The sequence below is a fragment of the Anomalospiza imberbis genome, chromosome 1, assembly GCF_031753505.1.
Source record: "Anomalospiza imberbis isolate Cuckoo-Finch-1a 21T00152 chromosome 1, ASM3175350v1, whole genome shotgun sequence".
Classification (NCBI taxonomy): domain Eukaryota; kingdom Metazoa; phylum Chordata; class Aves; order Passeriformes; family Viduidae; genus Anomalospiza; species Anomalospiza imberbis.
The window spans coordinates 97,683,490-97,709,837 of record NC_089681.1 but is presented as its reverse complement, the minus strand read 5'-3'; the positions used below and the strand labels follow the sequence as shown (position 1 = coordinate 97,709,837).

General features: G+C 36.5%; 1 protein-coding gene across 9 annotated transcripts in view; it reads left to right on the top strand.

Moving 5' to 3' along the window:
- The window catches only part of GOLGA4 (golgin A4), a 73,851-nt gene that overhangs the window by 25,379 nt on the left and 22,124 nt on the right, over nt 1-26,348 (top strand). For 4 of the 9 annotated variants that reach the window (XM_068201290.1, XM_068201259.1, XM_068201297.1 and 1 more), the window contains 12 exons: nt 701-766; nt 1,860-2,174; nt 4,194-4,241; nt 4,630-4,686; nt 8,244-8,342; nt 8,859-8,997; nt 11,638-11,825; nt 12,806-12,901; nt 13,701-13,848; nt 20,500-20,678; nt 21,706-21,837; nt 24,012-24,185. In XM_068201290.1, coding sequence (XP_068057391.1) covers nt 701-766; nt 1,860-2,174; nt 4,194-4,241; nt 4,630-4,686; nt 8,244-8,342; nt 8,859-8,997; nt 11,638-11,825; nt 12,806-12,901; nt 13,701-13,848; nt 20,500-20,678; nt 21,706-21,837; nt 24,012-24,185 — 1,641 coding nt within the window. Of the gene's footprint in view, nt 1-700; nt 767-1,859; nt 2,175-4,193; nt 4,242-4,629; nt 4,687-6,470; nt 6,518-8,243; nt 8,343-8,858; nt 8,998-11,637; nt 11,826-12,805; nt 12,902-13,700; nt 13,849-20,499; nt 20,679-21,705; nt 21,838-24,011; nt 24,186-26,348 lie in introns of those variants that run through there. The other 5 variants (XM_068201320.1, XM_068201276.1, XM_068201282.1 and 2 more) reach the window with 2 other exon arrangements.

Sequence of the window (26,348 nt, the reverse complement as noted above, 5' to 3'; positions counted from 1 at the left end):
AAAACAAACCCAAACCAATAAAAAAACTCGTAAAACCCAAACCAAACAAACCAACCAACTCCAGACTATTGTTTTTTGTTGTATTGTTTTGTTGTTTTGGGTTTTGTTGTTTTGTTGTTTAGAGATTTTTTAAAATGTTTTGTGTGTTTTGTTTTCCTTTATTTGGGAATGCAGAAGTTTTGTTAAAGATATATTTTCTGAAAATTTAATTTTCTTTCCATGCTTGTTGGAGTTATAAACAGTTTGTTACCAGCACTACTTTTCCAGGTAGTTTCTTCCCCCTCCAATGCACTGAAACAAAGAAAGATGGTGTTACAGCCAACTCTAACTCATATTGGCTGTAAATACTAGTAATCAATTAGACTTTTCCTGCTATAATTTTGTCTTTTTGGTGTGTCTTTGATTTGTCCATAAATGTTATATAAATAATCATTATGACTTTCTTAATTGGAGATGCTCATATTTGCAGATGTCTCATACTAATCCATGCACACATAGCTGCTTTGTAGTTCCGCATATTGCAGCAATCTGTTTTGAATTTAACAAGCTATCTTGTTTGCATGATGACACCTTAATAAGCTTTCTAAAGAAAGTACTAAAAACATAGGCAAAGAAAAAAGCACAGATGCTGTTTCTTGGAATCACTGAATTACAGCCCTTGTACTCTGTTTCTTCTAACAGTTGTTTTTACCTCCTGTAGAACTTGAATAAACAACCATTTCCGGGATCCACAGAAAACAATGGAAGTGAACCTGTCTCTCCACAGGTATGTGGAAGGCATGGGGGGTTTGTTTCCTCCTCCACTGCTGTGTTGTCTATGTGTTACATTGGTTTAAGTGCCCGGTATTTCTCTTCATGCTGAAGTAGGGATAAGTAGTTGCCTGTCAGAATACTAAGATATTTTGTTTGTGTTTAATCCCATTAGCTGGTATTAAGTATTGTCACTGATACGTGAAGCTTTTCTTTTTGTAAGGACTGGTTAGCAGACTGCCAGCATTGAGATGCATCTTGTTGCGCAGCATTAAACTCACTTTCAAAAGTAGAGGGCCTATTCCATGTCTGGAAAGCTGAAGGAAAAGAACTGATAGGCTGAAAATGTTGTCACTGTTTATAAAGATGTAGGTAATTTTTTACTATGACTCAGGGAAACATTTAGCTTGCTGAAATGGGATTAGCAGTGGCTTCTGGCACGTGACTCCCAACATTTGATGGGGCAGCATCGTGCAGTAATACTTTCACATCACTTCTGTAGCACCAGCAGTAAAGGTTACCACAGCACAGAAACCTTTGGTATACGATGCAATAAGTACTATAGCAGCATAAATCAATAATTTTGTTTTATGTAAAAATTGTAAAGTCATTTAAAATAAAAATAAGAAAAGGATTGTTTAAGATGGCTTGCTAGAACTATCATTAGTTCGACAAGGATTTCTACCATTAATTTGTTCCCTTTGTCATAGGAAAGTATCTATGTCTTTGAGATAAATAGTCTTCTGTGTAATGCATTAAGAAGCGAGTCAGTTATATTTTTCAAGTTTGAGACAACAGTAAATAACCATTTATATTAGTTACAGATTCCTCACTTTTTACACAGAAATGCATTCTCCTAAAAGTTTAAATCAGAGCTGTAGTTTATTAGATTTAGTTGCTGTCTGAAATTGTGCACATCTGGTAGTTGTATGCTTGATTTTTCTGCACAAGGGAGATGATTCTTTTAAGGGAGTAGCAGCTATTTGGTGTAATGCATGTGTTAGACAACAGTAGTTTCTTTGCACAGGTCAAGTCTCTTTCCTGGACATTAGTGTGTCTGTCTACCTAAAAGCAGTGCAGAAATAATTACTTTCTTTCAATTTTTGCAGCAAAGTGAGAGTCAGTCTTTTGCCCCGAAGCTTCAGCTTCGAGTTCCCTCCATGGAGTCTTTGTTTCGAAGCCCAGTAAAAGAGACCCTGTTTCACTCTTCTTCTAAAGAGTCCCTAGTCCGAAGCTCTTCAAGAGACTCACTGAATCGACTAGACTTGGATGCCTTCAGTCCTACCTTTGATTCACCTTCTGACATTGAAAGTGAAACTGAAGAGCCTCTGGGAAACATGGACACCTTCAGCAAAGAGCAGTTGCTGCAGCGTCTGCGTAGAATGGAGCGCAGTTTAGGCAGTTATAGGGGAAAATACTCAGAGGTAGGCAATGTGACTGGTCTAGCTGTGCAGAAAGGGGAAAGAGATTAGGCTAACAGATACTGCAGCAGTGGACAGTCTCTTTGTTTTCCTATTTGGAGCAAATGTTTCATCTTACAACTAACACAGAAGTTAAATTATTCTAAATCTAGTTATTTTTGACCTAAAAACATCAAATGTTTTTCTGGTAATAAAACATGGAAATCTTTTTCTTCTCTTGTTTGTAAATAATTTCCTGATGTCAGCAGTAGAGGTTAATTAATGGTTACTCACACAGAGCAGGCCTATTGAAATTTCAACTGCAAGTATCTAACAGGGGGTGAAGTTCACTACAGAGATGAGCATGACTTGTACTCCCATTACAGCAATTTTTTTTCCAATGTGTTCTTGAAATGCACAGTGTATATTCTATCCATGTGCAATAGGTAAACATTTTGTTTTCAAGAAACAAGTTCTATTCTTTATAATTTCTAGGTATTCCCTGGGAAGAATTAATTCAAACATCTCAATTTTTTGGGTATTTTAGTGAAAACCAATTATAAGTAGGTTCACTTCTCATTTTCCAAATTATTGGGGAAGGTAAAGATGTCAGACGGAAGGTGGTGTTTTAGTATTGGGTTATTTAATTAGTTTTGGCATTTTGTTTGGGTTTTTTAATTGTTGAAGTGTGTGTTGTATTTAAAACTGGATGTTTGTACTGTTTTTTACAGTTCTTTTAATGTTTTCTGCCCTCAAATACAAAAATTCCTGTGCAGACTTTTGTCAAAATCCCTGGAATCTAAAATATGTATACAGTGACTGCAGTGTTCAGCATATGCCTGAAAAAGCAGTTGTCTCACAGTAATTTTTCCTTCACTTCCAGCTAGTGTAATAAGTATTTTTTAAAAGTGTATGTAAATAGTAGTTGCTAAAATGAAAATTCTTCAGTTTGTGTGTTTGTTTTAGTGCTTTTTTTGGTTGTTCGGGATTTTTTTTATTAATGTAATCTGTCCATCAAGTCCTAACTTTCTCTGTCAGAAAGGCTTGGGGTTTTTTCCTGGCTTTGTGAGTTTCTTCAGTTTGATTGAAGATAATTGTTTTGCTGGAGCTTGGAAGAAACTTGTTGCAATATATAATGAGTAATTAAGGCAGAAATATTTTTCTCCTCTTAAAGTAGGATGCAAAGTTAGCATCTCAAAAATATGGTGAAGGAAACCACCCATAGCAGTTTTGATTTTCTTACAAGGGCAAAATATATATCACTTTGAAATTAAAAGTAATTTTGAATTCTGAAAATGTTTAGTTTGTTTTAAATTAGAATTTGAAGATATATTTTGACTTTCTCAGTTCGGTGTTCTAGATTTGTTTTTCTTAAATTTTTCATCAATTTGAAAACACAATGTTCTAATTCCAAATGCTATTATGCTACTTCAACATAGTGCTACTTGGCAGTTGTAATGAAATTAATGAAATATTTAAGTAAACGAAGTTGTGCTGTTACTCCCTTTGTCAGCTTACAGTGAGAAATTAAATACTGTCTACTTTCAATCTGTCTTTGCTGGATATACGCAAAGCTTATGGGATGAGAACATTACACCTCTTATTGTAAAATTTAGAAATGTATTTTTTAATGTATGCTTTTTGTAAAATTATTTTTGCTTAATCTCCCTGGTACATGTACCCTTACAAGTGGTCACCCCTGTGGGGTAGCTGTCTGGGATGTAACTTTCTGATACTGTTGGGTTTGACCCCCTGTGTTGAAGGATGGTATGTGGTATGTTGTCTTAGGGAAGGGAAAACTGTGTATGAATGCTGAGTAACATCATTGTTTTGCCATGTAGGCTTGTTTTTTTTAACGCATTGGAGATATTTTATAGATAGAAAAAGAAAACATTAAGAAAATTTAAGTACATTTATATCAAAAGAAAGTTCTCAAGTGGAGTGAAGAGTTTGAAAATGCAGGTAGTGATACAACTAAGGAAATTATTTTGATGGCTATATGCAGATGTATTATCATCTTTATATCCAATTTGTGTATTTTAGCTAGTGTCTGCTTATCAAGTTATCCAGCGGGAAAAGAAGAAGCTACAGGTAAGCATTACTTTTCATGCTGTCTTACCTGCATGCTTTTTTCAATCTTAAAATGTGTAGTGACAATACAGATTTAATTTTCAGTGTGTTGTGAGTATGTAACAGATGATGATTTCTTAGCTGGCATTTCTAAGGAAGCCAAGGTAAAATTAATTTGTCAAAATAACTGTAAAGTATTGTACTCCAGCCTTTTTTCTTGCATCAGTTGACTTCAGGTGATAGATTGATAGATTGCCAACCCACACTTGGCAGTTTATGACAATACTTGCATATCAAGCGTGACTTGAAATAGAAACAAATAATTACATTTGTGATTTTTTTGAGTTTATTTATCCATTTAAAAATTACATTAATACACCTGATCTTTATTCTTCCTTTTTTTCTTAAGAGCATTCTGAGTCAAAGCCAGGATAAAGCACTTCGCAGAATTGGAGAACTGAGAGAGGTAATTTCCTTTATTGATTGCATGTTTACTTTATATCACACCTACATAGGATCTTTTTCTGCCTAGCTTTTGACTTTTTTGTTCATAAAATATTTTCTATTACAGAGCAGGGTATTTTACAGCTTTTTTTTTTTGTTGTTGTTGTTGTTTATATGGGGTTACTCCTCTGGCTTGCTTCCCATTCAGCAGCTTATTGCTATACTCTTAAGACAGAGCAGTGCATCACCAACTGAACTACTTCTCTATTTCTCTTCATTTTAAAATAGGTAGAAGTGTGTGTGTGCAGAATTGTTGGGCCCAGCCATAGATGTCCCTGTGCAATTTGTTGCTCTTCTATTAATGACAAATACTAATTCAGGCAAACACAAGTAATAGGTGCATTTTTGTAAGTGTTTCAATGACTATCAAAAAAAATAGGATAATTTAAAAAAATTCTTCATTATCTCAGTTGTAATATTTACATTGTTTTATGGATTTTAGTGTAGTTTGGTTTCAATCATAAAATCAAGTAGGTTGCGTTATGATTTGCCTCCTTGGGTTATAGTGAAATTAGAAGGAGGAGCTCTAGTGTATTTGGTATTGATAATAAACACAATGGACTTAAAAAACAAGTAGAGATGATGGGACAGAACAGATTAAAAGGGTAAAATGAAAAATGCCATATTGTCAAACCCCGATGAAGCACAATATGACGCTGAAGCTGTTTTATTTCCTCAGGAGCTAGTGCAACAACAGATTTGGTGATGGATGTGCAAGGGCTCTGTCTGTGTTCTGATGTTGCTGGAGAGCTGGGTACCATTTAGCCCAAAGTTTCAGGCTTTGTCTCATGACTGCACACCTGCTTCTGGCATGTGCAATACTGAGCAGCAGCACTGGCATGGAGCTTGCAGGAGCCATTAGACCATGGTGAGGTCCCACCTTTTATGTGAAGGCAGACTCACTCCAGGCAGTTGGGTGTTTTGCCCATAGACAGGGACTGGACCTGTCCCCTTCATAATGAGGAATGGTGACTGTGAGCCTCTGGCCATATGTGTACTCAAGGCTCAAGCTCACCCACAAGGACCGATCCCTGTGACTAGTCAGGCATCCAGTCATTTCAAAGGAGGTCACTGGCAAATTGCTGGGCATTCTTAAACGATCCAGAGAGTAATTCAGGTGAGCATGTTGTGAATTCTGTGTGCTAGTGGGATAGCATTTTGGTTCACATCTGTGCTGCTTCTGCCCCAGCAGCTGAGAACAGTGGGTCAGTGCTGGGAGTACCATGCTCATCTGAGCTATAGCTTGTGTCTGGACTGTCACAATGTCCTAAGCTAAACTGTCAGTGCATAGGAGGGAAAAAACCATTGCTTTACTGTCAGAATTGGCTTGCCAAGGTTGTGTCTTTTCCAGATCACTACAAAGTCAAATGAAAAAGCTTTTTCTGTGTTAGGTCCATATCTCCATGCTCCTGTAGGATTGGTTTTCCAGTTTTTCCAGACTAGTTGAAGTCAGGAAGGCAAATGTGGAACAGAGTTAAATCTTTGGCATATGATAGAATTGGACCATGTGCATTTTATTTTTGACTTCTGTCATATTGTCTTTGTGATTCATATATGTAGATAAATTACACATATATTTCTTTTATATATATTCATCTGTATCTGTATATTTTGTGTAAAATTTAATTTCATTCTTACCAATCTTGTAAATTTAAAAATTCCTTCAAATCTAACACTGAAATTATTTTTCATTAATTGATACACTTCAAAAAGTGTTTTTCTGATCTTTTGGAAGCCCAGGTGTTGCAGCATTAGGTAAAACAGACAACGAAGGAAAAATTACAAATAAAATGGTAAGTTTCCATTGTGGAAGCTAACATGGTCCAAAATAGTTCATTCATTGATGTAGTAATTTGTAATCAGAAATTAATTTTAATAATATTTTTCTTCATCATACAATGAATTTTTCCCATAAATATGTTGAATCAGGCAAGTTTCTTCTAAGAGGGCCATATATGAGTAAACTAATCTTCCTTTGAGGCTAAATTAACAGTGTGACACAGTCCCTAGAAATAAATGTTACCTTAGTTTCCTCCTGTTAGGGGTAATTCTTTAAAGCTAGTTTTAAAGCACTCTTCAGTGTTCTCTTTCACAGAAAAGGATCAGAAGGGACTCAGATCCAAAGAGGACCATTTACTTGTTCTCACACTGGCCTGCTTTGCTTTGTTTGAAAGGAATTGCTTCTAAAGCTCAGAAGCACAGGGCAGAAGTGTGATCAGTAATTGCTGAGAACATGAGGCAATGCAGTGTTAAGAAGTGGGTGTAGTTGGGAAGAGAGTAATGGTTTTTGCAGTGATGCTTTCCCTCATCATCGTGCCTGTGCATGGCAGGGCAGGCTCAGCTCTTACAGCAATGGTTTTCAAAGCCGATATCAGCCTCATCTGTGGCAGCACAATCACTGTTGGAGGTAAGGGATAGACAGCAAGACAGCATAAAAATAAGATTTAGAGTTGGAGAAAAGCAGCGCAGGAAGCATGCAGTGCTCTGTTTTGTCTCATTTGCTTTTTCATCCTTTCTTTCTCTTTCTGTCATCCTCTGTCTTTGCCTGGCTAATGAAACTAATGTTTATGGGTGGTGATTGCTTTTATACAAGGGATCTTTGCAGAATAACTGTCATAGAAGCATTCTTTTCCTGAGGTAAATCATGGGGAAGATATATATGGATTAAATAAATACATAAATAAAAAAGATTAAAAAGTTTCTGAAAATATTTGCAGTGCATGCATAATGTATGTGTGGTTCTGGATCTCTGAATAAGCAGTTAGATGTGAATTAATTTAGGTACATTTATTTTCTATTAGAATGATAATTCCTTAAAGAAATTTAAATGCTTAAACTTTAAAAGCATAGGAAGTAATTAAAAAAAACCTCCTTCAGAAAATATGTTATAAGACTCTGTAGATATTACTAAAGAATTTAGGCAATATCTACAAGCTTCTAAGAGTGTTCAGCCAAATAAATGCATGTAAGTATCAAGTAAAACTACATACTTAAATTATTTGGCATTCTCTGTCTTTCTCATTTGAGACACATTTGTGGAGTAAAAAGACCAATTTTCTTCTCTTATGAATGGCATTTGTCATTTTAGTATGGTGGCATATTGAATGAACATAATGAATTTTGCATTTCTGCTCTTTATGTTGACTTAATCTGGTGGTGAAATGAGGAATCTTCCAAAGTGCAGTCTTCAGCTTCCAGGACAAATGAGTGTATGGAAGAGAGTTTTTCAGGAGCAGGCTTGAAATGAACACTGTACAAACTTACTTTTAGGAAAAAGAATCCTTGATAATTTTTCATCAAATCTAGACTCTTGCTGTTTTAATCCTGGTATTATAATTGGATGTTCTTACTATAGTGTGTGGAATGTTGTGTAGTAAAAAAATATGCACTTCATGGTTGTATTTTGGGATCACACCTATGAAAGAGATATTTTAGGTGCTATTTCATAATATTTTTATAAGTCTTTTGAGTTCACATTCATTGAGTTCACATTTATTTGAGATGTGTTTGTATTATCAGGAGCTCCAGATGGATCAACAAGCTAAGAAACATCTCCAAGAGGAGTTTGATGCTTCCTTAGAAGAAAAGGATCAACTAATTAGTGTCCTGCAAACTCAGGTAAGATAATTTACCCAGCAGATGTTTAAAATTGCTCTTCTTACCTTTTCTTTTTAGCTATATATTTCCTATAATGCATATCCATGTTTTATTATAATTGCTCTGAAGTTGAAAAACATCTTGTGAATTTAGGATTTTCTAGAAATTAAGTGTGTCTTTGTGGTAGAGGATACCTTTGTAAAAATCTCACTCATGTTAAGTAGGATTGGCTGATTTGCACTTAAATACCTTTGTTATGTTTTGCTATCAACATTAGCAGATGTCTGACCTAAAATTGCTTTTGCAAAATTCATGTATTTTGCATAATTGGTCTTTGTTTCTCTACCCATAGTCATTTTATTTTTGTTAATTGGAAGCATAATTCTGACTTTGAAAAAATGGTAAAAAAATCTCAGATTTCTCCTTTTTCTACTTCCTGATATCAAAATAAATTTAACTCTTTCTAAGTTTTGAAGATTAAAAAAAAATCTGCTTTGAATCCTTGGATTTTTTTAACAAAAAGAACATTTTGTTTAGGTGTCATTGCTGAAACAGAGATTACAGAATGGACAGATAGGCACTGAATTGCCTGATCAAAATGTCCAATCAGAACCACAAGTTCAAAGTCCAATGAAAGAAGTCAGTGCAGAAAATATTGTGGAAACAGGAAGCAATGGTATGTATTGTGGCTTTTTCAAGAGACCTTACATTTTGGGGAATAAACCTGATGTTATTTATGATGGAGTAACAGTATTTAGGGCTGACCATGTCCTAGTAAGGATGTATTTTCTAGAAGAAGACAATTGTTTTGAAAACCATCTGGCAGCTAGAGGAGAATTTCCTTTTAAGAAACTAAATTTTCATAAGAATTTAGATATGGTATGTCTTTCCTTTGTCAATATTGATAATAACATTGTAATTATTGCTTTGTTGGTAGGTGTTCTTACTATCCCATCTTAATACAATTAAGAGATTTTGTCCCCCATAAGTAAGGACCTATCCCTGGAGTTTAGAGAGCAGATTAGTTGCCAGTCTCTGTCTTTTTGTATGTGAGTTTGGGGTTTTTTTTTTCCTTGTTTTATCAGAAAAAAAGTAAAAATAAGGATCAATTTTGATACTCCTGCTATTGAATACTCTGAGTGTTCCTCACATCTGGAGGTTGTTTAAATCAGTGGAATTCTCAATGTTGTATATATTTGATTACTGAGCAAGGGACATTATAATGCTGATACATAATAAAAGTGTCTTTCATTGGTACCCTTCATAAAAGGTAGGGTTAAGACAGAGGTAAACATACATCTTGAAATTATATTTGTTCAGCATCTGCTATGGTTTTTATATGTAGGGATGATAGGAAGTGTTAGGTGAGAGGTGTTCTTATCTAGTGCCATGGTTTTTGGACCGCTTAATCAATAATGAAAGATTGTGATTCGAGATGTTTTCTGTGAGTAAGTCTGCCTCTGGACTGTAGTGTGCCAGGCATCCACCAAAGTGGCTCTCTCACTCTCCTCCACAGCTGGACAGAGGAGGGAGAATTTAAAGAAGGGTTCATGAGTTGGAATAAGGCCTAGGAGAGATCCCTTACTAAATACTGTCATTGCCAAAACAGGCTCGAATTAGAGATGAGAAACACATTTATTACTAATAAGATCAGAGCAGGATAATAAGAAGTGAAATGAAACCTTAAAAACACCTTTTCCACCCCACCCCTTCCCAGCTTTACCTCTTTCCCCAGATGGGCAGGGAATGGGGGTTTATGGTCAGTTCATCACTTGTGATTTCATCTGCTGCTCCACCGTGGGGTCCCTCCCACTGGAGACAGTTCTCCAAGAACTTCTCCAGCATGAGTCCATCTCATGGGTAGCAGCTCCCTGCAAACTGCTGTAATGTGAGCCCATCCCACAGTCCTCAGACTGCTACAGCGTGGGTCACTCTTCCACGGGGTGCAGTTCTTGAAGGACAGTCTACTCCAGAGTGGGCTTCTCTCTCCCATGGGCCTCCCACAGGGTCACAGTCTCCTCTTGGGCATCCACCTGCTCTGGCATGGACTCCTCCATGGTTTGCACATGGATCTCTGCATCCCCCTGGTCCTTCATGGGCTGCAGGTGCACAGCTGTTTCACCATGCTCTGCACCATAGGCAGCAGTGTAATCTCAGCTCTAGTGCCTGGAGCACCTCCTCCTCTTCCTTCTCCATGGATCTTCATGTCTGCAGATTTGTTCCCCTCACATGTTTTCACCCCGCTTTTCTTTGGCTGCAATTACAACTGTGCAATAACTTTTTTTCTTCTTTCTTCTTAATTTTTTAATCACAGAGGCATTACCACCATTCCTAATTGGTCCAGCATTGACCAGCAGCACACCTGTCTTTGGAATTTCACCAGGGATTGGCTCTGCCAGACATGAAGAAAGCCTCTGGAAGCTTTCTGGCAGCTCCTTGCAGAAGCCATCCCTGTAGTTCCCCTTTAACTACTGAAGCTTGGCCATGCAAATCCAGTACAATGCCAAATACCCTTGCAGCCTCCAGAGTATCAGAGCAGAAGCATACAGTAAAATATTGCCAAATGTGCTAGTTATACAGTGATTCAAACTGAAAGGGAGTAGGTTTAAATTATAGATATTAGAAAAATTCTTTACTATGAGGGTGTTGAGGCACTGGAACAGGTTGCCCAGAGAAGTTGTGGCTGCCCCATCCTTTGAAGTGTTAAAGGCCAGGCTGGATGGAGCTCTGAGCAACTTGTTCTGTGAGGTTTTCCGGCCTATGGCAGAGGTTGGAACTAGATGGTCTTTAAGATCCCTTCCAACCCAAACCAGTCTATGATTCTATGAGTACTACTCAGAAAGACGCTAAGTATAACCTTTATCCTGCTGAATGTAATATTGCCAACCTGGGTATTTTAGAACTAATGTCATGCCCAGCATTGGGAAAGCAAGAATCTGTGTGCATGGCACTTGAGAGTTGTGATTTGCTTTATGTCACATTTTTTCCTACTTGTGCGTATTCTGTTAGTAGCAGCAGGCAGGTTTATAAATCATGATGACTTTTTAATTACATAAAAATCCTTTTTGATTAATAGCTTCATTTTGAACCTGATAAAGTAACTGGGTTTTTTTAAGCTAACTTGGTGTTAAATACTCTTTACAACTCTGTGTAAGTGTAGAATGTTTCTGGCACTTACAGGAGGAACTAGGAAGTTTTGCTGACTTCACACAACTTTCTTTAGAGACCTATGAGTCCACTGCATTGTGAATGATGAATGCAGATCTGCATTTTGGAAATGGCATGCCTATGGTAATGTTGGTATGTTGTCTTACAGATGGTAATGAAGATTCTCTTAAAACACTGGAAGCTCTTAATCAAAGGGTGAAGCGCCAAGAGAACTTGCTTCAACGTTGTAAGGAGACTATTCGGTCACATAAGGAGTGCTGTGCCCAATTAACCAACGAGAAAGAGGCACTTCAGGAACAGCTGGAAGAGAGGCTTCAGGAGCTGGAAAAAATGAAGGTATGGAAAATGCTCTTAGCTTTATGAGTAACCATGAAAATACAGTAAGAACTCCAGTATTTCCAAAATGTATTGATAGAGCAGACCATGAAACAAACTGTCCCTGTACTTTTTTGAAGATAAAGGTTCAAAACCAACCTGGAATGAATACACTCAGCAATTATTCTAGAGTGGTGAAGTAGGGTATGAAAACTTACTGTATAAATAACCATCAGAATGGTATTAGAAATAAATACTTGTGGGAAATTGGGGTGAGAAGAAGACTGTCTTAGCATAGAAGACAGAAGGTAAAGTGAGAAAAGTGGAGCAGAGCTAAATCTTTAAGACATAGTGAATGAGGCATTAATTATGTAAATTAACAGAAAAAAAAGGAAGGCGGGGCAGTAGAGATCACAATGTAGTGACCATAAGTGCAATCCCAAAGCTAATAAATTAATACTTTGCTCAGTTTTCCTTTTAAGGCCATTAATGCTGAGTGTGGAGCGTAAGTAAGGTGGCTAATAGTAATGAAACCTGAAAATGTGCTAAGTATAGCTGTACTTAGCTTTAGTTGCAGAGATCAGATTCCTGTGTCTGTCTTCATCTCTGAGCTCTAGCCTGGTTTGAAAAATCTCTGAAAGACTTGAGTATTTTAATGACATTTTCTAGAATATGGCTAGTAACAATCATTTATGTTGCATTGCTGAGATCCTCTTGTAAAGCAAGATGCAGGTAATAGAGCAGAAATCTTAGACATATTTCTTGTTTTACTTTATCAACTCAGACCTCCACGTGTGGAGGCTCTAACAAAGCCATCATATCTCTGAATTGGTACAGAAGCCATTAGGCAGCCTACCTCTGGGAGATGTAAAAGTAATTTAAAACTGCCCACTTCAGTTTCCCTTGCTTGTGTTCTGTGTTCTTCCTCCAAGGCATAGTGCAGGGTCAGAGCCAAAGCTAAGCTGTTTGTCAACCAACTTGTGGTTGGGATCTTTTTTTAGGACCTTCACATGGCTGAGAAGACTAAACTGATTACACAGCTGCGTGATGCAAAGAATTTGATTGAACAGCTAGAACAAGACAAGGTAAACAAAGCTGTAGGTTTTGATGAAGATTGTTTAAAACACAAAATATCTAGCTCTTGGTATTAGAAGCTGGTTTTAGTAGTCTCATGGTTTCATCGATGTTTCAATAAACAAGTAATTTAAGCTACTTAAGAATTTTTTTGTATAGATACCATAAGATATGTCTGTTAAGTTATACTTAACACTGAAACATGATATTATTTAGGATGAAACAGATATACTGAATGCACTCCTTGATGTCAATTCTAAAACAGACAAAGAAACCCCAAACACAAATGAAGATGAGATACAATTAAATTAATTTAAAAATAATACCAGTAAAGTAACTGTGCTTTTGATAGAAAATAAAGGAGTTTCTCAGTTTTTCGCTCCTTAAAAGTTTTTTTAATCACAGTCTTGGTACCTGGAGTAACTTCTGGTGGTGTCATAAGTGACATGACTAACATTGTGTGTTGTATTTTCAAAGGAGAAGTACAGACTTTACAATGCTTTTAATTTGGGTTTGTTTACAGAATACATGTTTCAAAGGAAAGTGTCTGTATCAGAAGGAGGAAGTTTTTGGATGGTCCATATTTACTGGAGTTCTTTTCACCACTAGATAAATTTTGGGTAGTCTTAAAAATAATCCCTATTCTTATCTTCTTTTTGTTAGCATTTTCTGTTTTCTAGCATAGAAAAGTCCTATGATCTCTGGTCTCGTAATAAGAGACTACAGTTTATTCTTGGAAATGATTGTGCCCTGGCTTGAAATTGTTCCAGGTATATGTCTTATTTATTTGCTAGCTTTTTATCACAAGGACCTTTTCCACAGGGCATGGTAATTGCAGAGACAAAGCGGCAAATGCATGAAACATTGGAAATGAAGGAGGAGGAGGTAGCCCAACTGCGTGCTCGAATCAAACAAATAACTACAAAAGGCGAGGAATTAAAAGAGCAAAAAGAAAAATCTGAAAGAGCTGGTAAGAATATACCTGGATTATTTGCTTTCACATTTGTACATCAGAAAGCTTCAGTGTGGTCTTTTTCTACAGTTGTTGTTCGGAATGGATAATAAGAGATGCTCTTTTTTCTATTGTTCTACATGTCACCTGTGCCATCATTGCTAACTTCACTTCTGGACAGCAGAGTTTAGGGATGCTTTTGACTGATTTGTTTGTTACCAATAAAACTGGATTTAGGAAAGAAACTTCTGAAAGGCAGCTGTACTTCCTTGTTTGTATGAGAAAAAATTGATGGAGTCTTCTTCTGGTCTAACTTAAGAAGAGAAACTTGGAACTACCTATAAATTGTCATTATAATGCCACCAGGAATTCACGTTGAAAACATAGCAGTGAGTGTATAAGAGTTTGTGAAGAAGTAAAAATGTTATAACCATAGTAAGCATTTTCTTTCAATTATTTTAATGGAGGCATTTCTAATATAAGTGAAACAGCAGTAATGATTCCCTTTGCCTCAGGCTTGTAACAGAGGAACATTTATGTGACTGTTACATGATGTAGTTTGCTTTTTATGGAAATTAGGTAACATTATGTGTGCTTGGAGTTCTACTTCTGCATGAAATTAAGTTAAACCATTGTTTTTTAAGCAGTGAAATTGTTATGTACTACATAAGAATTCTTTTAGAAAAATTTAATTTGTTTTCATGGGCATGTAAAGAAGCTCACTCTTTTGGCAAAAGCTCAGGTGTTACTTTGAATAAAATATTATACATATTTTCTTTCTCTAAAAAGCAATGAAGAGTTCAGACAATGCAGTTCATAGTGGTTTATTTTAAATCTATATAGATTTAGATTAGAACTTGCAATTTTAAAGATCAATTTGGATAAATCATTATGCTGTAATGCAGAAAACCAGCTGGAACATCCATCTTTTGAAAGTAACAAACATTTTCATTAGGTGCCTTCCTCTCCTACACTTTCAAGATTGCATGTGTCTTTTTAGTTCTGGAAATTCATACTTCAGAAGTCAGTCAGTCCTACTAAAGTTGTATTTTGTTTGGTACTGGGAGACTAGGAAGCTCTTCATGATTAAAAAAAAGAAGGAGAAGAATCTTTTAATACTTTGGTAGATATGAAGTTATTATCATAGCTGTATGCAATAGTGTTTCTTGAGGCAGGAGAAACAATTATGAATTATTAATGTACTATCCACACACACTAATTAATACAGTAATTTCTTCAAGTTTGCCTGGCCAGAAGCTGAAATCAGGTTAGAGATGATTCTGTAGACAACTGAAAAACTTTCTGTTGTAATGAGAAGTAATTTAATTTGAATAACTGTTGTGTTGAGTACACTACACTTTTCTAGGGGGAGATTTGTGGTTAAATGTGCTCTTTTTTAAACAAAAAATTTAAGTACTTTGGTTGATTTTACAGTGCATAAGTATCAACTTTACCTTTGAGTGCATGCTTAAACATGCATATATGTGTGTTGGAACCCTTGGAAAATTAGTTAACACTGCTTTTAAGACAGAATTGTAAGGTGACCTTTATTAGATTTTGTTTTTACATCCTTGGCTTAATGCATTCCAAAAATATTGTAATCTACAGTGTTAGTGTGGTTCAATACATTTAACTAAATTATTTGAGAAAACCAACTTGCATACCAGGAGAGCCTGAAATTGCTTTTTAGGCCTCAACATTTGAGTTGTAATGGTTTTATGAATTGGGAAATTTCATGTATTTGAGGTCAGCATTTAAAATTCTGGTTTTTGGATAGTGAACATGAGGAGACTTTCACAGAACCACAGAACTGGTAAGTTTGGAATGGACCACAGCATGTCATCTGGTCCAATATCCCTGGTCTGCTAGGGTCATCATAGACCACATGGCACAGATGTGCATCTAGACTGTTAAATTCTAGACATCTTTTTCTATATAATGGTTTAGTGAAGAACCAAATTCATGGAATGAAGTAGAAATGTTAATTTCATTTATGTTATAATAAAATAAGGATAAGCATAATACACTTGAAATTTACTTTTGTAGTGCTGCTTGGAGACTAAAAAGTGGTATAGTTTTGCATGCCATCTTGCTTACTGCTAGATCTCTGGCCTTTTTCTTTGTAAATCAGGACTTTAGTGAATTGCTCCCGTGTTTGATTTAATGTGAATGCATTTTTGTATAATGAAATAATGAAAAGATATATATGCTTATTTTTTGTTATGTACAAAACAGTGTAAACTGTAATTTGGTCTCCCCAGTTAAGTTATTTTTCTTTTTGTAGTTAGAGGCACCTTATGTTGAAATCTCACAGAGCATCTTGTTTTTGTGCATCCACACATGCCAATAAGTGAATTATGGTGCCTTTCCCAAGCTTTGTAGGAACAGGTCTGGGGTAAGGGCACTGGTTTTTTACATCACACATTGGGAGGTTGAACTAGGTTCTAAAAAGTAAATTCTGTGCTTCTCAGGCACTTCTGCTTGAGGTAACTGCAACACATTTCTTTTTTTTACTTCAACAAAGATCTTTTTAATATTTATAAATTTCCAGCTAAACTTAAGTTTTTTTCTCTTGGGAAAAGTCATAAATACTTTATGACTTCTCAGGATGCAGATTACTGACTTACTAATAGTCTATGAGCAAACAAATTCTTCAGAAAGCCAATCCTGTTTGTAGGCACCATTTCTTTTGCAAGCTTAATTAACATATGCTTTGCATCTTTCTTCAGTGAAAAAAAAAAGACTTGCACTGTGCATTTAAAATTCTGCCTCGATGCAGAAATTAGCTATAAGAATGATTTCAACCTTTTTTTTTTTTGAAATTTGGACATGATGCCTGTTCTCAGCCCTAAGAAATTGAATGTGAATCCCTCCTTTGCCAGCTGTTTTACAGAGCTGGTTTGCTTCCTTCACAATGTTTAGCACTAGGAGGCACTCTAGGCAAAGGGAGAATGTATGTAGCGCCAGCAGAGGAAACAAGAAGGCTTTGCAGTGCAAAGGGTTACTCTGGGTGGGAGAGGCAAGGTGAAGGGAGCCAAGACTGGTACTTTGGAGTGGTGTAAGTAAAGTAGTCAACTGTCCAGCATATGTTATATAAAAAACAGATTTGCAAACCATGCACTCCTTAAACTCTGCTCAGACTCATTTTTTGTGATTTACATACTGCACAGGAAGGTTTTCAATTTGTCTGGCTTTGTCACATGAATGGGGTTTTGCAAGATGAACCTGAGACTCTGTTGGTGTGCTTGTTTCTATTTCTGATTTGTTAATGTGCCTTTGTGAGACTTCATTCAACCAATACTTGGTTGAAAGATCTTCCCTGAACAAAGTTCTGCAGGATGGAAAAGAATGCAGAAGGCAGTGCCTTTACTCTCTACATTCAGAGTAGGTATATTTATAAAAACATGGACTTTATTTCATGTTTTGACACAGAGAATTAAAATCTCTCACAGATTAAAAGTAATAGTGATAATAGAGACCACATTCTGTCTGCTTGATGATAGTTTAGCCCTCTGCTGGTTTGAAACTTGGTTACGTCCAGCTACACTAGAATTAACTACTTTGAATGAAAATACTCTGTTTTGCTTAAGGGCTTAATGTGCCTGAGATGCGTATAATTTAACTTTTAGAGACCTAACTGCATTTTTTGAAGTATTACTTCTTTGTGCTTTTATACCCTCTTGGCTTTTTAACCATCAGCTTTTGTCTAGTTTTTGTATTAGCATCCTGCTTGTGATTATGGTGATGCAGCTTTTGTACTGCATATTTCTCAGCAATACATATCAGTAATCAGTCCTATTGTGAACCTTGATCTTCTCTTTGGCTGATCTGTGGGCTATGGCAAACGTATTCTCTTTCCTTTTTCAGAAAAGGAAAGAGAAAATGAAAATAAAGGAAAATGAAAAGAACGTTTTCTGAAATGAAAATAACATACATGATGCTTAGAACAAGAATCAGAAAATGTGTATGGAAAAGTGAAATAACTTAATGTTCTACTTGCAGGCTTTAGTTTCAAGCTATACTTTGCAAAGGTCAATAGGGTGAGGTGGATTTTTGTTTTGTTTCATATTTTTGTTTGCTTGTTTGGTTGTTTTTTTTGTTTGATTTTGAAAAGCTGATGCTGTAATACTGAAGGACTTTGCCAGTTTTGCTTGGCCTGCTTTTGTTAGGACTGAGAAGAGCATCAGGGAAGTCATTACCATTCTCCAAACACAGTTTTGCATTATTCTGCAGTATTCATAATCAACTTGAGCCTGGTGTCGCAAGGGGGGAGAACTTGAGTCCTGTAGATGGCAGGTGGCAAAATGCCTTTATAGGGCTGTGAAGAACTGTGCAAAATAAGGAACTATAAGGCTTGTGCATGCTTGTATTACATTTTAGACTGTCTTGTATTACATTTTAGACTATCTGCTTGAAATAATCTCTAGTGATCTTAATTTTTTTAACAGTTTTAGCATTTAAGCAGAACCAGAAGTGAAAAAGTGGGTGCAGTGGTCTGCTTTGGTATTGCCAGAGTCAATAACAGCCCCATTTTGCCTTAAACTTTAATTGTTGCTGTGAATAGTCAGAAAAAGGCTTCCTCAAAAAACAGAAGAAAATTCTGTAGAAGGTCAGAATTTTGGTGAATCCAGTTTTATGGAATTAAGTTACTTGAAAACATATTTGCAGCACTGCCTCAAAAGTATAGACTGTGGTTAAAATCTTCAGTTTTTAATGTTGTCAAAAGATGTGGAATGGAAATTATTGCTCACTTCTCAAATATACGTGCTTGAATGTTATTAAATATGATTTCAAAAAAAGCAAAGATTGCAATTACTGCTGTAAATGCCTACTAACTAATGATGAATCAATAAAACTGGAGATGTGACAGTCTATTATGATTTTCTTTTGGGGACAGAGTTTATTGGCTGAAAGCTTAGTATACTAAATAACACTTCAGAAGTTATTTTTTTCTGTTTCCTTGCAAAATAGAGTCCAAGTAGTCCAGGGTATAATAGAACAATATACTTCTAGGAGGTTGTGCTCTGATAAATTACAGTCTTGATATTGGCACTGTGTTTTTGGATTTTACAGAGGTGTTTTGCCAAAATTCTGTTATGCAAAGTACTAACCATATAGTAGGATGTTCTGAGACTGAATTTTTCCAATATGCTGCAGGGGTTTTCTGTTGCGGTGGGCGGAGGTGGTAGAGTGCCACAACCTTCCCAGAGAAATGTCTTTAAAAAAACGTCCTGGGTACACAGGCACATCTTGCTCTTGCCAAGCGATTTCAGCTCTCAGGTGATTTCAGCCATGAGCAACGCAGAAGGAAGGGACAGAGTCTTTGTATGGCGTTACATGGAGGCTTTTTATTGAGCTCCTACTGTGAAGGAGTCCAGGGACAAAGAACTCTTTAGGCAGAGAGAGCAGGGGTTTATATAGGGATAGCGAGGGGTGGGGCAGAACATCAGAACGAATGAGATGAGGGCACAGGGGCGGAACAAAGGAGAAGGGCCAATGGGATCAACATAGAATCAACATATGGCAACAATGCATTCTGGGGGAAGCTTTTTTCCTCGCCGTGACCAGGGAGGTTTTTGCTTAAGTGTTGTCCCTCCAGGAGAGCACAGTAAGCTTTTCCCCAGCCGGTTTACCATCCTCCAGAGTTTTCCATATTCATGATCTATTCAGGAAAAGAGATTTCCATAATAATGATTGAACTCTAGTCTTGTGTAATTCTGTATAGACTCTGACATCGGTTGTAATGAGCTTTAAGGGTATTGATTAAACAAACAAGCTCACAATACTGGAATTTATTTACTTTCTTTTTATATCTCAGTTATCATCTGTGAAGTGAATAAAGCATGTTAGAATACTAATTAGCATGAGATGAAGCTGTGGAATTACTGCTTCTATTTTGTAAATTAAAATGTGTTTCAGTGGATTTGTGCATCCTGTGCAAGAGTGAATAAATCTCAGCACTGCAGTTTGAGTGTTCTTTTTGAAACAACTTACAGCTATTCAAGTTTTCTGGGAGCAAATCTTAACTTTTAATTTTTAATTTTTTTTTTTTTATTTTTACATTTTATTTATGAAGTTAGAAGTGCCTGACAGTCAGCTACTACACTGATAGAAGTGTACATTAAATGTAAATAGCGAGATAATGAAATTAGCAAAGCCATCTCTGTGGGCTCTATGAAAAACAGTTTAAAGAAATGATTCTCTAGGTTTTACAGTTTGGAGTTTCTCTTAGGTATATAAAGTGCCTGATATTATACATTAGTGTTCTATTCAGGAGAAACTCTTCATGACCCACTAATAACTGACTTGCATAGTAGTCATTCTTGGTTTGTTTCTGTCAGCTTGTTTTAGTGTGAATTACCTTTCTTTGTGCAGCTATTTTCCACTTCTTCAAAGTTTACTCAGCAGGTATAGGTAGAAGAGGAGTGTTATAGTACATTCATTAATATGGTTTATGCATTTTATAGTGATTTTAGACAAAGAAATAGAAGCTACAGGATGTATTGGAAGAAATTCACATCTATTTGTCAGTTCTCTTTCCTTTCCAGAAAATAAACGTGTGCATTCCTAAGTTCCTAAGTGAATTCCTAAGTACTTTTTTTGTGAAATTCTTCTATCAAAATATATAGCTATTTCTCAATTATCATATAATTTTTTTTTTCTTTGCAGCTTTTGAAGAGCTTGAGAAGGCTGTAAGTATTGCCCAAAAGACAGAGGAAGCCCGGAAAAAACTGCAATCAGAAATGGATGAAAAAATTAAAGCAGTAGAAAAGGCAAGTGAAGAAGAGAGAGTAAATCTTCAGCGGGAATTAACCAGAGTGAAACAAGAGGTGGTTGAGATTATGAAGGTAAAGGTAAAAACTTTATTACAGTTAAGCCATTGTTGTAAAATATATCAGTACAACAGAACTCTGTTATAAAGCTTTTGCTAGTTAATAAAACCCATAAAAATTATTTTCTGTTATTAAAGATTTACTTAATGAAAAATAGAAAACTCTTCATAGATTTTTTTTTCTTCAGCAATTTAAATCAGTTCATTAATGGCATGTAAAAATAAATAGTATTAGTCTTTGCTTCACAGTATTTAATCAAATTATTTAGTAGAAGTATACTTGAGACTTCAAACAGAGACAAGAAGACATTAATGGCAGGAAGCTCATACATCTCCACCAGGATCTTGGGTTTTAATCACTTTTAGCTTTTTATCATTATCCTAGCTGAGTCTGTGTAAATGTTTAAGAACTTGTTACCATATTGTTTACAGGTTAAAATAATTTCCTTCATCTGGTGTATTTATATAGGAATTGCTGGAATACTTCACATGCCTTGCAAAGCTGTAAATTTGAACACCCTTAAGTTACAGTTCTTGTAATGACATTCATAATGGTATTAATTTTTCTAAGAGAATACACTGATGCTTTAAGGGGACCACTGATGTGCTTTACATTATTCTTAAATACAGCACGTATGTAGGTTGTAGATAACTGTCTACATAGAGTATTACCACTTGACTTTCGGGCTCATAAAATAAGAATACTGGGAAAGCTACCAAAAAGTTCCTTTTCCAATGTATTATCATGTTTGAACTGAAAACACCAAGTTTGTCTTGGAAGAAGAGTCTTTAGAAAATGTGGTGTTTCCTTTAATACAAATATGAAAGACTTGAGAAGGAAGATGAATAAATAGAAACTTGAAAGTAAGAACTGTTAGGGCTTAATATTAAGTACTCCAAGTGATAATAACTTATTCAGAAGGAGCAAAGAGATGGTTCTGGTTTCTTCTGTCTGTTGCACTATTTTCTTATTAAGAAAAAAATATAAAGTGTTTTGATAGTTAATATTTTGAAATTAGTTTTTTTCTGACTTTGATTCACAGAAATCTTCAGAGGAACGAGTTGCTGAACTAGAAAAAATACATAAAAAAGAACTGGCTACCAAAGATCAGGAGCTAAATGAGAGATTACAGGCTCAAGAAAAGGTATTCCAGGAGAAGATGAAGGCAGCTCTTGTAAGTAAACCTAAAATGCATAAAAAGACATCTCTCTAAGTGTGAGTTTGGATTAGCAGTCTTGAGCTGACACTATTCCACAGTCCTCCTGTGCTCAAAGATAGGAGTGCTTTCCGAAAGTCAAATAGCTCAGAGACTTCAGCAACATGAAAAGAAAGCAGCTGCAATGATCCAGACTGAGTAATGATAACTTATCACTGTCAGTATTCAGTAACAGCTGTATCTTGTGGAAACTTTATTTTTTTGAAATTTTTTTAGACTTGCTTTTTTAATATCTATCTGTGGATCATCTGTGTTCCTTGGCAGTCAGGCCCAGGAACTGTAATCCACTATAGATAATCATGTAATTTTGCCTTAATATTTGATATATATGTAACATACATGTATATATATAATTTTTATATATTTGTTACAAATGTTGTTTTGGTTTTTGTGCCCCTCCATGATGGATAGTCACTAGGACTGAGAGACTTCGACAGCCCTGTCCTGAGTATATTCTTCTACCTTTTTCACAGGTTATTTCCTTAATTGTAAGAAACAAGCTTAAAAATATCTTAGCAGTGGAATCAAGTGAGAAGAGATTTTATTTCAGTCTTGGTTTACAAGACAGGTGTCTGCTAGGGAAGGCAGAAAAGCCTGCCTTGGAATGGAGAATATAAACTTCCTCCCTCTGAACTTTTAGAATCGTGAAATTAAGGGGCTCTCAGGCAAAGATATGGGAATAGGAATAACAGTTCTTTACTAGTACGTATAATAAAGCAAACAAACAACAACAACTACGGCATTAACAACAAACAGAACCCAGTGACAGCCTTTTGGCTGCGGCACTTTCCCCTTTGGTGTGGTTATGGTCACAGCCGGCAGGGGCGCTGTTGGTTCCTGGTGGACAGGGCAGGCGCGATGATTCCCCCGCGGCTGCAGGGGGTGCTCTGGCGCGGGCTTGGGGAGCATGTGGCAATGGTGGCTTTTGTCCGAAGATGGGAAGGAGTGGAAGAGATGCTTTGCTTCACAAAACCTTGGGACAGCCAGTTCCTGTGCCCCTAGCAGGACTCTCAGAAAGCAGCAAGCTGGGCGGCCAGGATATCTCAGCAGGCAGGGGGCGAGGGGCTCCCATCAGGGCAGGGAGAACCGAGTTCAGGATCCTGGCCATCCGAGCAGATGGTGATAGGTCTCTTTTTTACTGAGGTAAGTGTTAATAAGTTCTCAATTCAGTGGTTGTTCTCACGAGCAGAGACTCACCCCATGGTAGAAGAAGCAGCTCTGGGCTAGGCTGGAATTCCTTTCACGGCTCTGACCCTCCTCCTCCGAAACAGAAAGAGAGTACAGCCCCTTCCCCCAGCCAGAAAGAAAAAAAAAAAAAAAGCTCCCAAAAAAACCAAAGGAGTTTCCCCCTCCCTGCCATCATTGCTTATTAGCAACTCAATGGGAACAAAATTCCACAAATAACAAGGGAGGAACAGGAAAAAGAAAAACCCGAACCAAAACCCAACCCCTAAAAATTCCTCTCAGATGTTATCCTCAATTAATAGTGGTAAATGAACCAAAATGGAAGGCTTGATTGCATTATGTTTTTCATGCGAAGACAAGGGGTGTGAGAAAAGGATACTAATTTTCATAAATTTAGAAAGGTTTACTAAACTGTATAAAAAATAAAACAGAAGAACGAATAGAGAAAGCGCTGAGAGGAAAGGATTTTCCCCACCATGTGCTCACCCACACAATGGAGGTTTCGCCTTTTAACACTTTAGCCCCTCCCAAAATTCTATCGACTCTTTCTTCACTATCCAGTGGTGGAATTTACTTCCTCAAATCCTGATTGGAGGCCAGATGTCACCATAGTGACAAGCCAACCCTCCCAAATGTCCCTACCCCAGCTGTCCCTTGATAACAATGCAGGGGGAAAACATAACTATAAATCTATAAAACTTTTCTTAACCTATCTACATTATATTTTTCTGTTAATTGTGAGAGTCAATCATCACATTACTCATCTATCAAAAGGAGTTTCCAAAAAAAAAAATGAAGTGATTTATTGCAGTTATGTTTTCACAAATTGAAAACAAACTCCATTTGGTTTTGCATAGAAAATAAAGGTGATTCATGTATGACTCCTGTTTACTGACTTGAAAATATCCTATCATAATGTTCTTGAAGGTGCGATGACTATTGTTTAGTTGTACTTCTTCATGCAGGAAAAAAATCAGAGTGAGTGCTTAAAAGTCCTTCAAGAGCAAGAGCAGCAAGAATCCCTAGCTTTAGAAGAATTAGAGCTGCAGAAGAAAGCCATACAGTCTGAGTGTGACAAGAAAGTTGAGAAGATGCATCAAGAAGTAGAGACTTGTAGAACTGTGAGTAAAGATTCCAAAAGACTAAGCATTTACAAGTATGCATTTAACTGTGACAAGTTTACAAATGGTGATTTGTTGTGATTGGGTTTTGTGGGATTAAAGTGACAAAAGTTTAATATATTGCCATGCTATTCTGTAGCCCCTAGATTTTTTTTTTTAAGATTAGGTGGCATGATGTCTTGAGAGGCTGATCTGGGATAGAGACTAGACAGAGCTAAGAGAATGAAGTAGGTATTTATTAAAAGGCCTTAAAAGGATACAGCTTGGGAGTACAAGAGCCTGGCCAGGGCTACACCCAAGATGGATCCAAAATGGTCACTAGGTTTCACGCTTTTATAAGTTTTGGTCCATTTGCATATTGGGGTTAATTGAACAATTACAGCTTCAGATTATAAAGTCCCATCCGTCTTGTTTTCTCTCTTCAGTCCACTGTTGTTTATGCTTTTTTGGCCTGAAACTTGTAATGGTTGTCCTAGATCTCAAGCTGAAAAAGGATTTTTTTGTCTACCTACTCTGTGAAGAGATCTTACTAAAACTTAATATGAAGCTCAAAATTATACACCTAGGCAGCGCAAAATCTGAAAAATATGAAAGCTAAAACTTAAGGCATCAGCAAAATATAGAAATACATTTGCTTTATAGCATTGTGTGGGATATGAATTCGTATCCATTTATTTAATTTTTAGGTATGTTATAAATAAGGGTTAAATTTCAGGCTGTTTAATTTCTGGGTTCTGCAACCTTACAAATGCTTATAAGGATACTTTAGTATGTGTTACTAATGAGTGTTTGAGGTCACTTTAAAAAATCAGCAGCAAGGGTATCAGTGAAAACCGGATTTAATATTAAGTGAGGTAGGTGAACAGCACAACAAAGTTCGTTGGCAAGATTCAGTCTACTACTCAGAGGGCAGTTAAAGCACATTAAGGAAAAACAAGCAACAACAAAACCAAACAAAATCCAGGCAAACAGAAATTAACTGAGAACTGTTTGGGTGGGGGGTGTGGGTGGGTGTGTGTGTGTTTAGGTGCATGTGACAAAAGAACAGTGAGAGCACAGATGAAAATACGGCCTAAAAGTTTAACAGCACTCAAACTTAAGAGTACTTTAACTTAAATTATACCTTAAACCTAACAATCTAACAAAGGAATAACACTTAACTTATACCTAACTCAACTTATAACCTTACCTTAACAATTTAAAAGAGGAATATCATTTAACAACATTTAACAGCATTTAACTTATAAGTTAAAATTAGCAACTTAGCAAAGAAAACACTTAGCAGCATTCCACTTAGCTTATAACTCAATGACTTAACCTTACTACAGGTCTAACTTACATAGCTACCTAAGGTGCTTAAAAATTTAAGAAAGCAGCATTTCTCCTAGCTTTGTTATAGCATATGCTCATATGCATGCACACAGACATAAAGAGATAGTGCCAGCAAGATGCGTGTGAAAAATTCCCCTCAAAGTTAAGTGAAATACTCACTTCGGATGCCTTTGCACCTCCCCAACAAGTGAAGGGTTGAGCTTTGAGGAGTGAGGATGTTGGCCCAGTATTCATAATTTTTTTGTCGATCCTCCAAGTACAAAAATCTTGAGAGTGCACTAGTTCTGATAGGTGTCCTACTTAGAGGAGCATTGCTGGTTGCAGCCTGCTATGGTCCAGGAGAGCTCAAAGGGCCCCATTTTGGACCACTGTTTACAGGATTGCTAGAGAGTGGGATTTAGTCATAACAATGTTTCATCCTGGTTGCAGTTGTGTTGGCACTTTCTTTGAAAGTGAGAACAGGGATATTATGCCATTCAAGCAAGAAAAATAGTTTCCAGTTCTGTTCATAAGGAAGACCTGAGCTTGTTAGACAGCAGCAGTTCCTGGGAATAGACAGGGTTTTTGATAAGCTTGGGAAGAGCTGAGTCCAGATACTGTTTTTTCAAGGCTGAGGCCTAACAAGCATTTCTTAGATATCAGTGCAGCCTGAGAGGAAGGGGGAGTGCACCACCACAGTAAGCAAAAAGATTTGCTTTAATTTTTGAAGTGTCCTTTGCTTTATGTAATGAGTAAGACTATATTTTCTGCTAATGCAAGTTTGTACATTATTCCACCACTCCCAGATACTTGTTTCAAAGTTTTGCCTGAAGAAGCATTAAAGCTTTACAG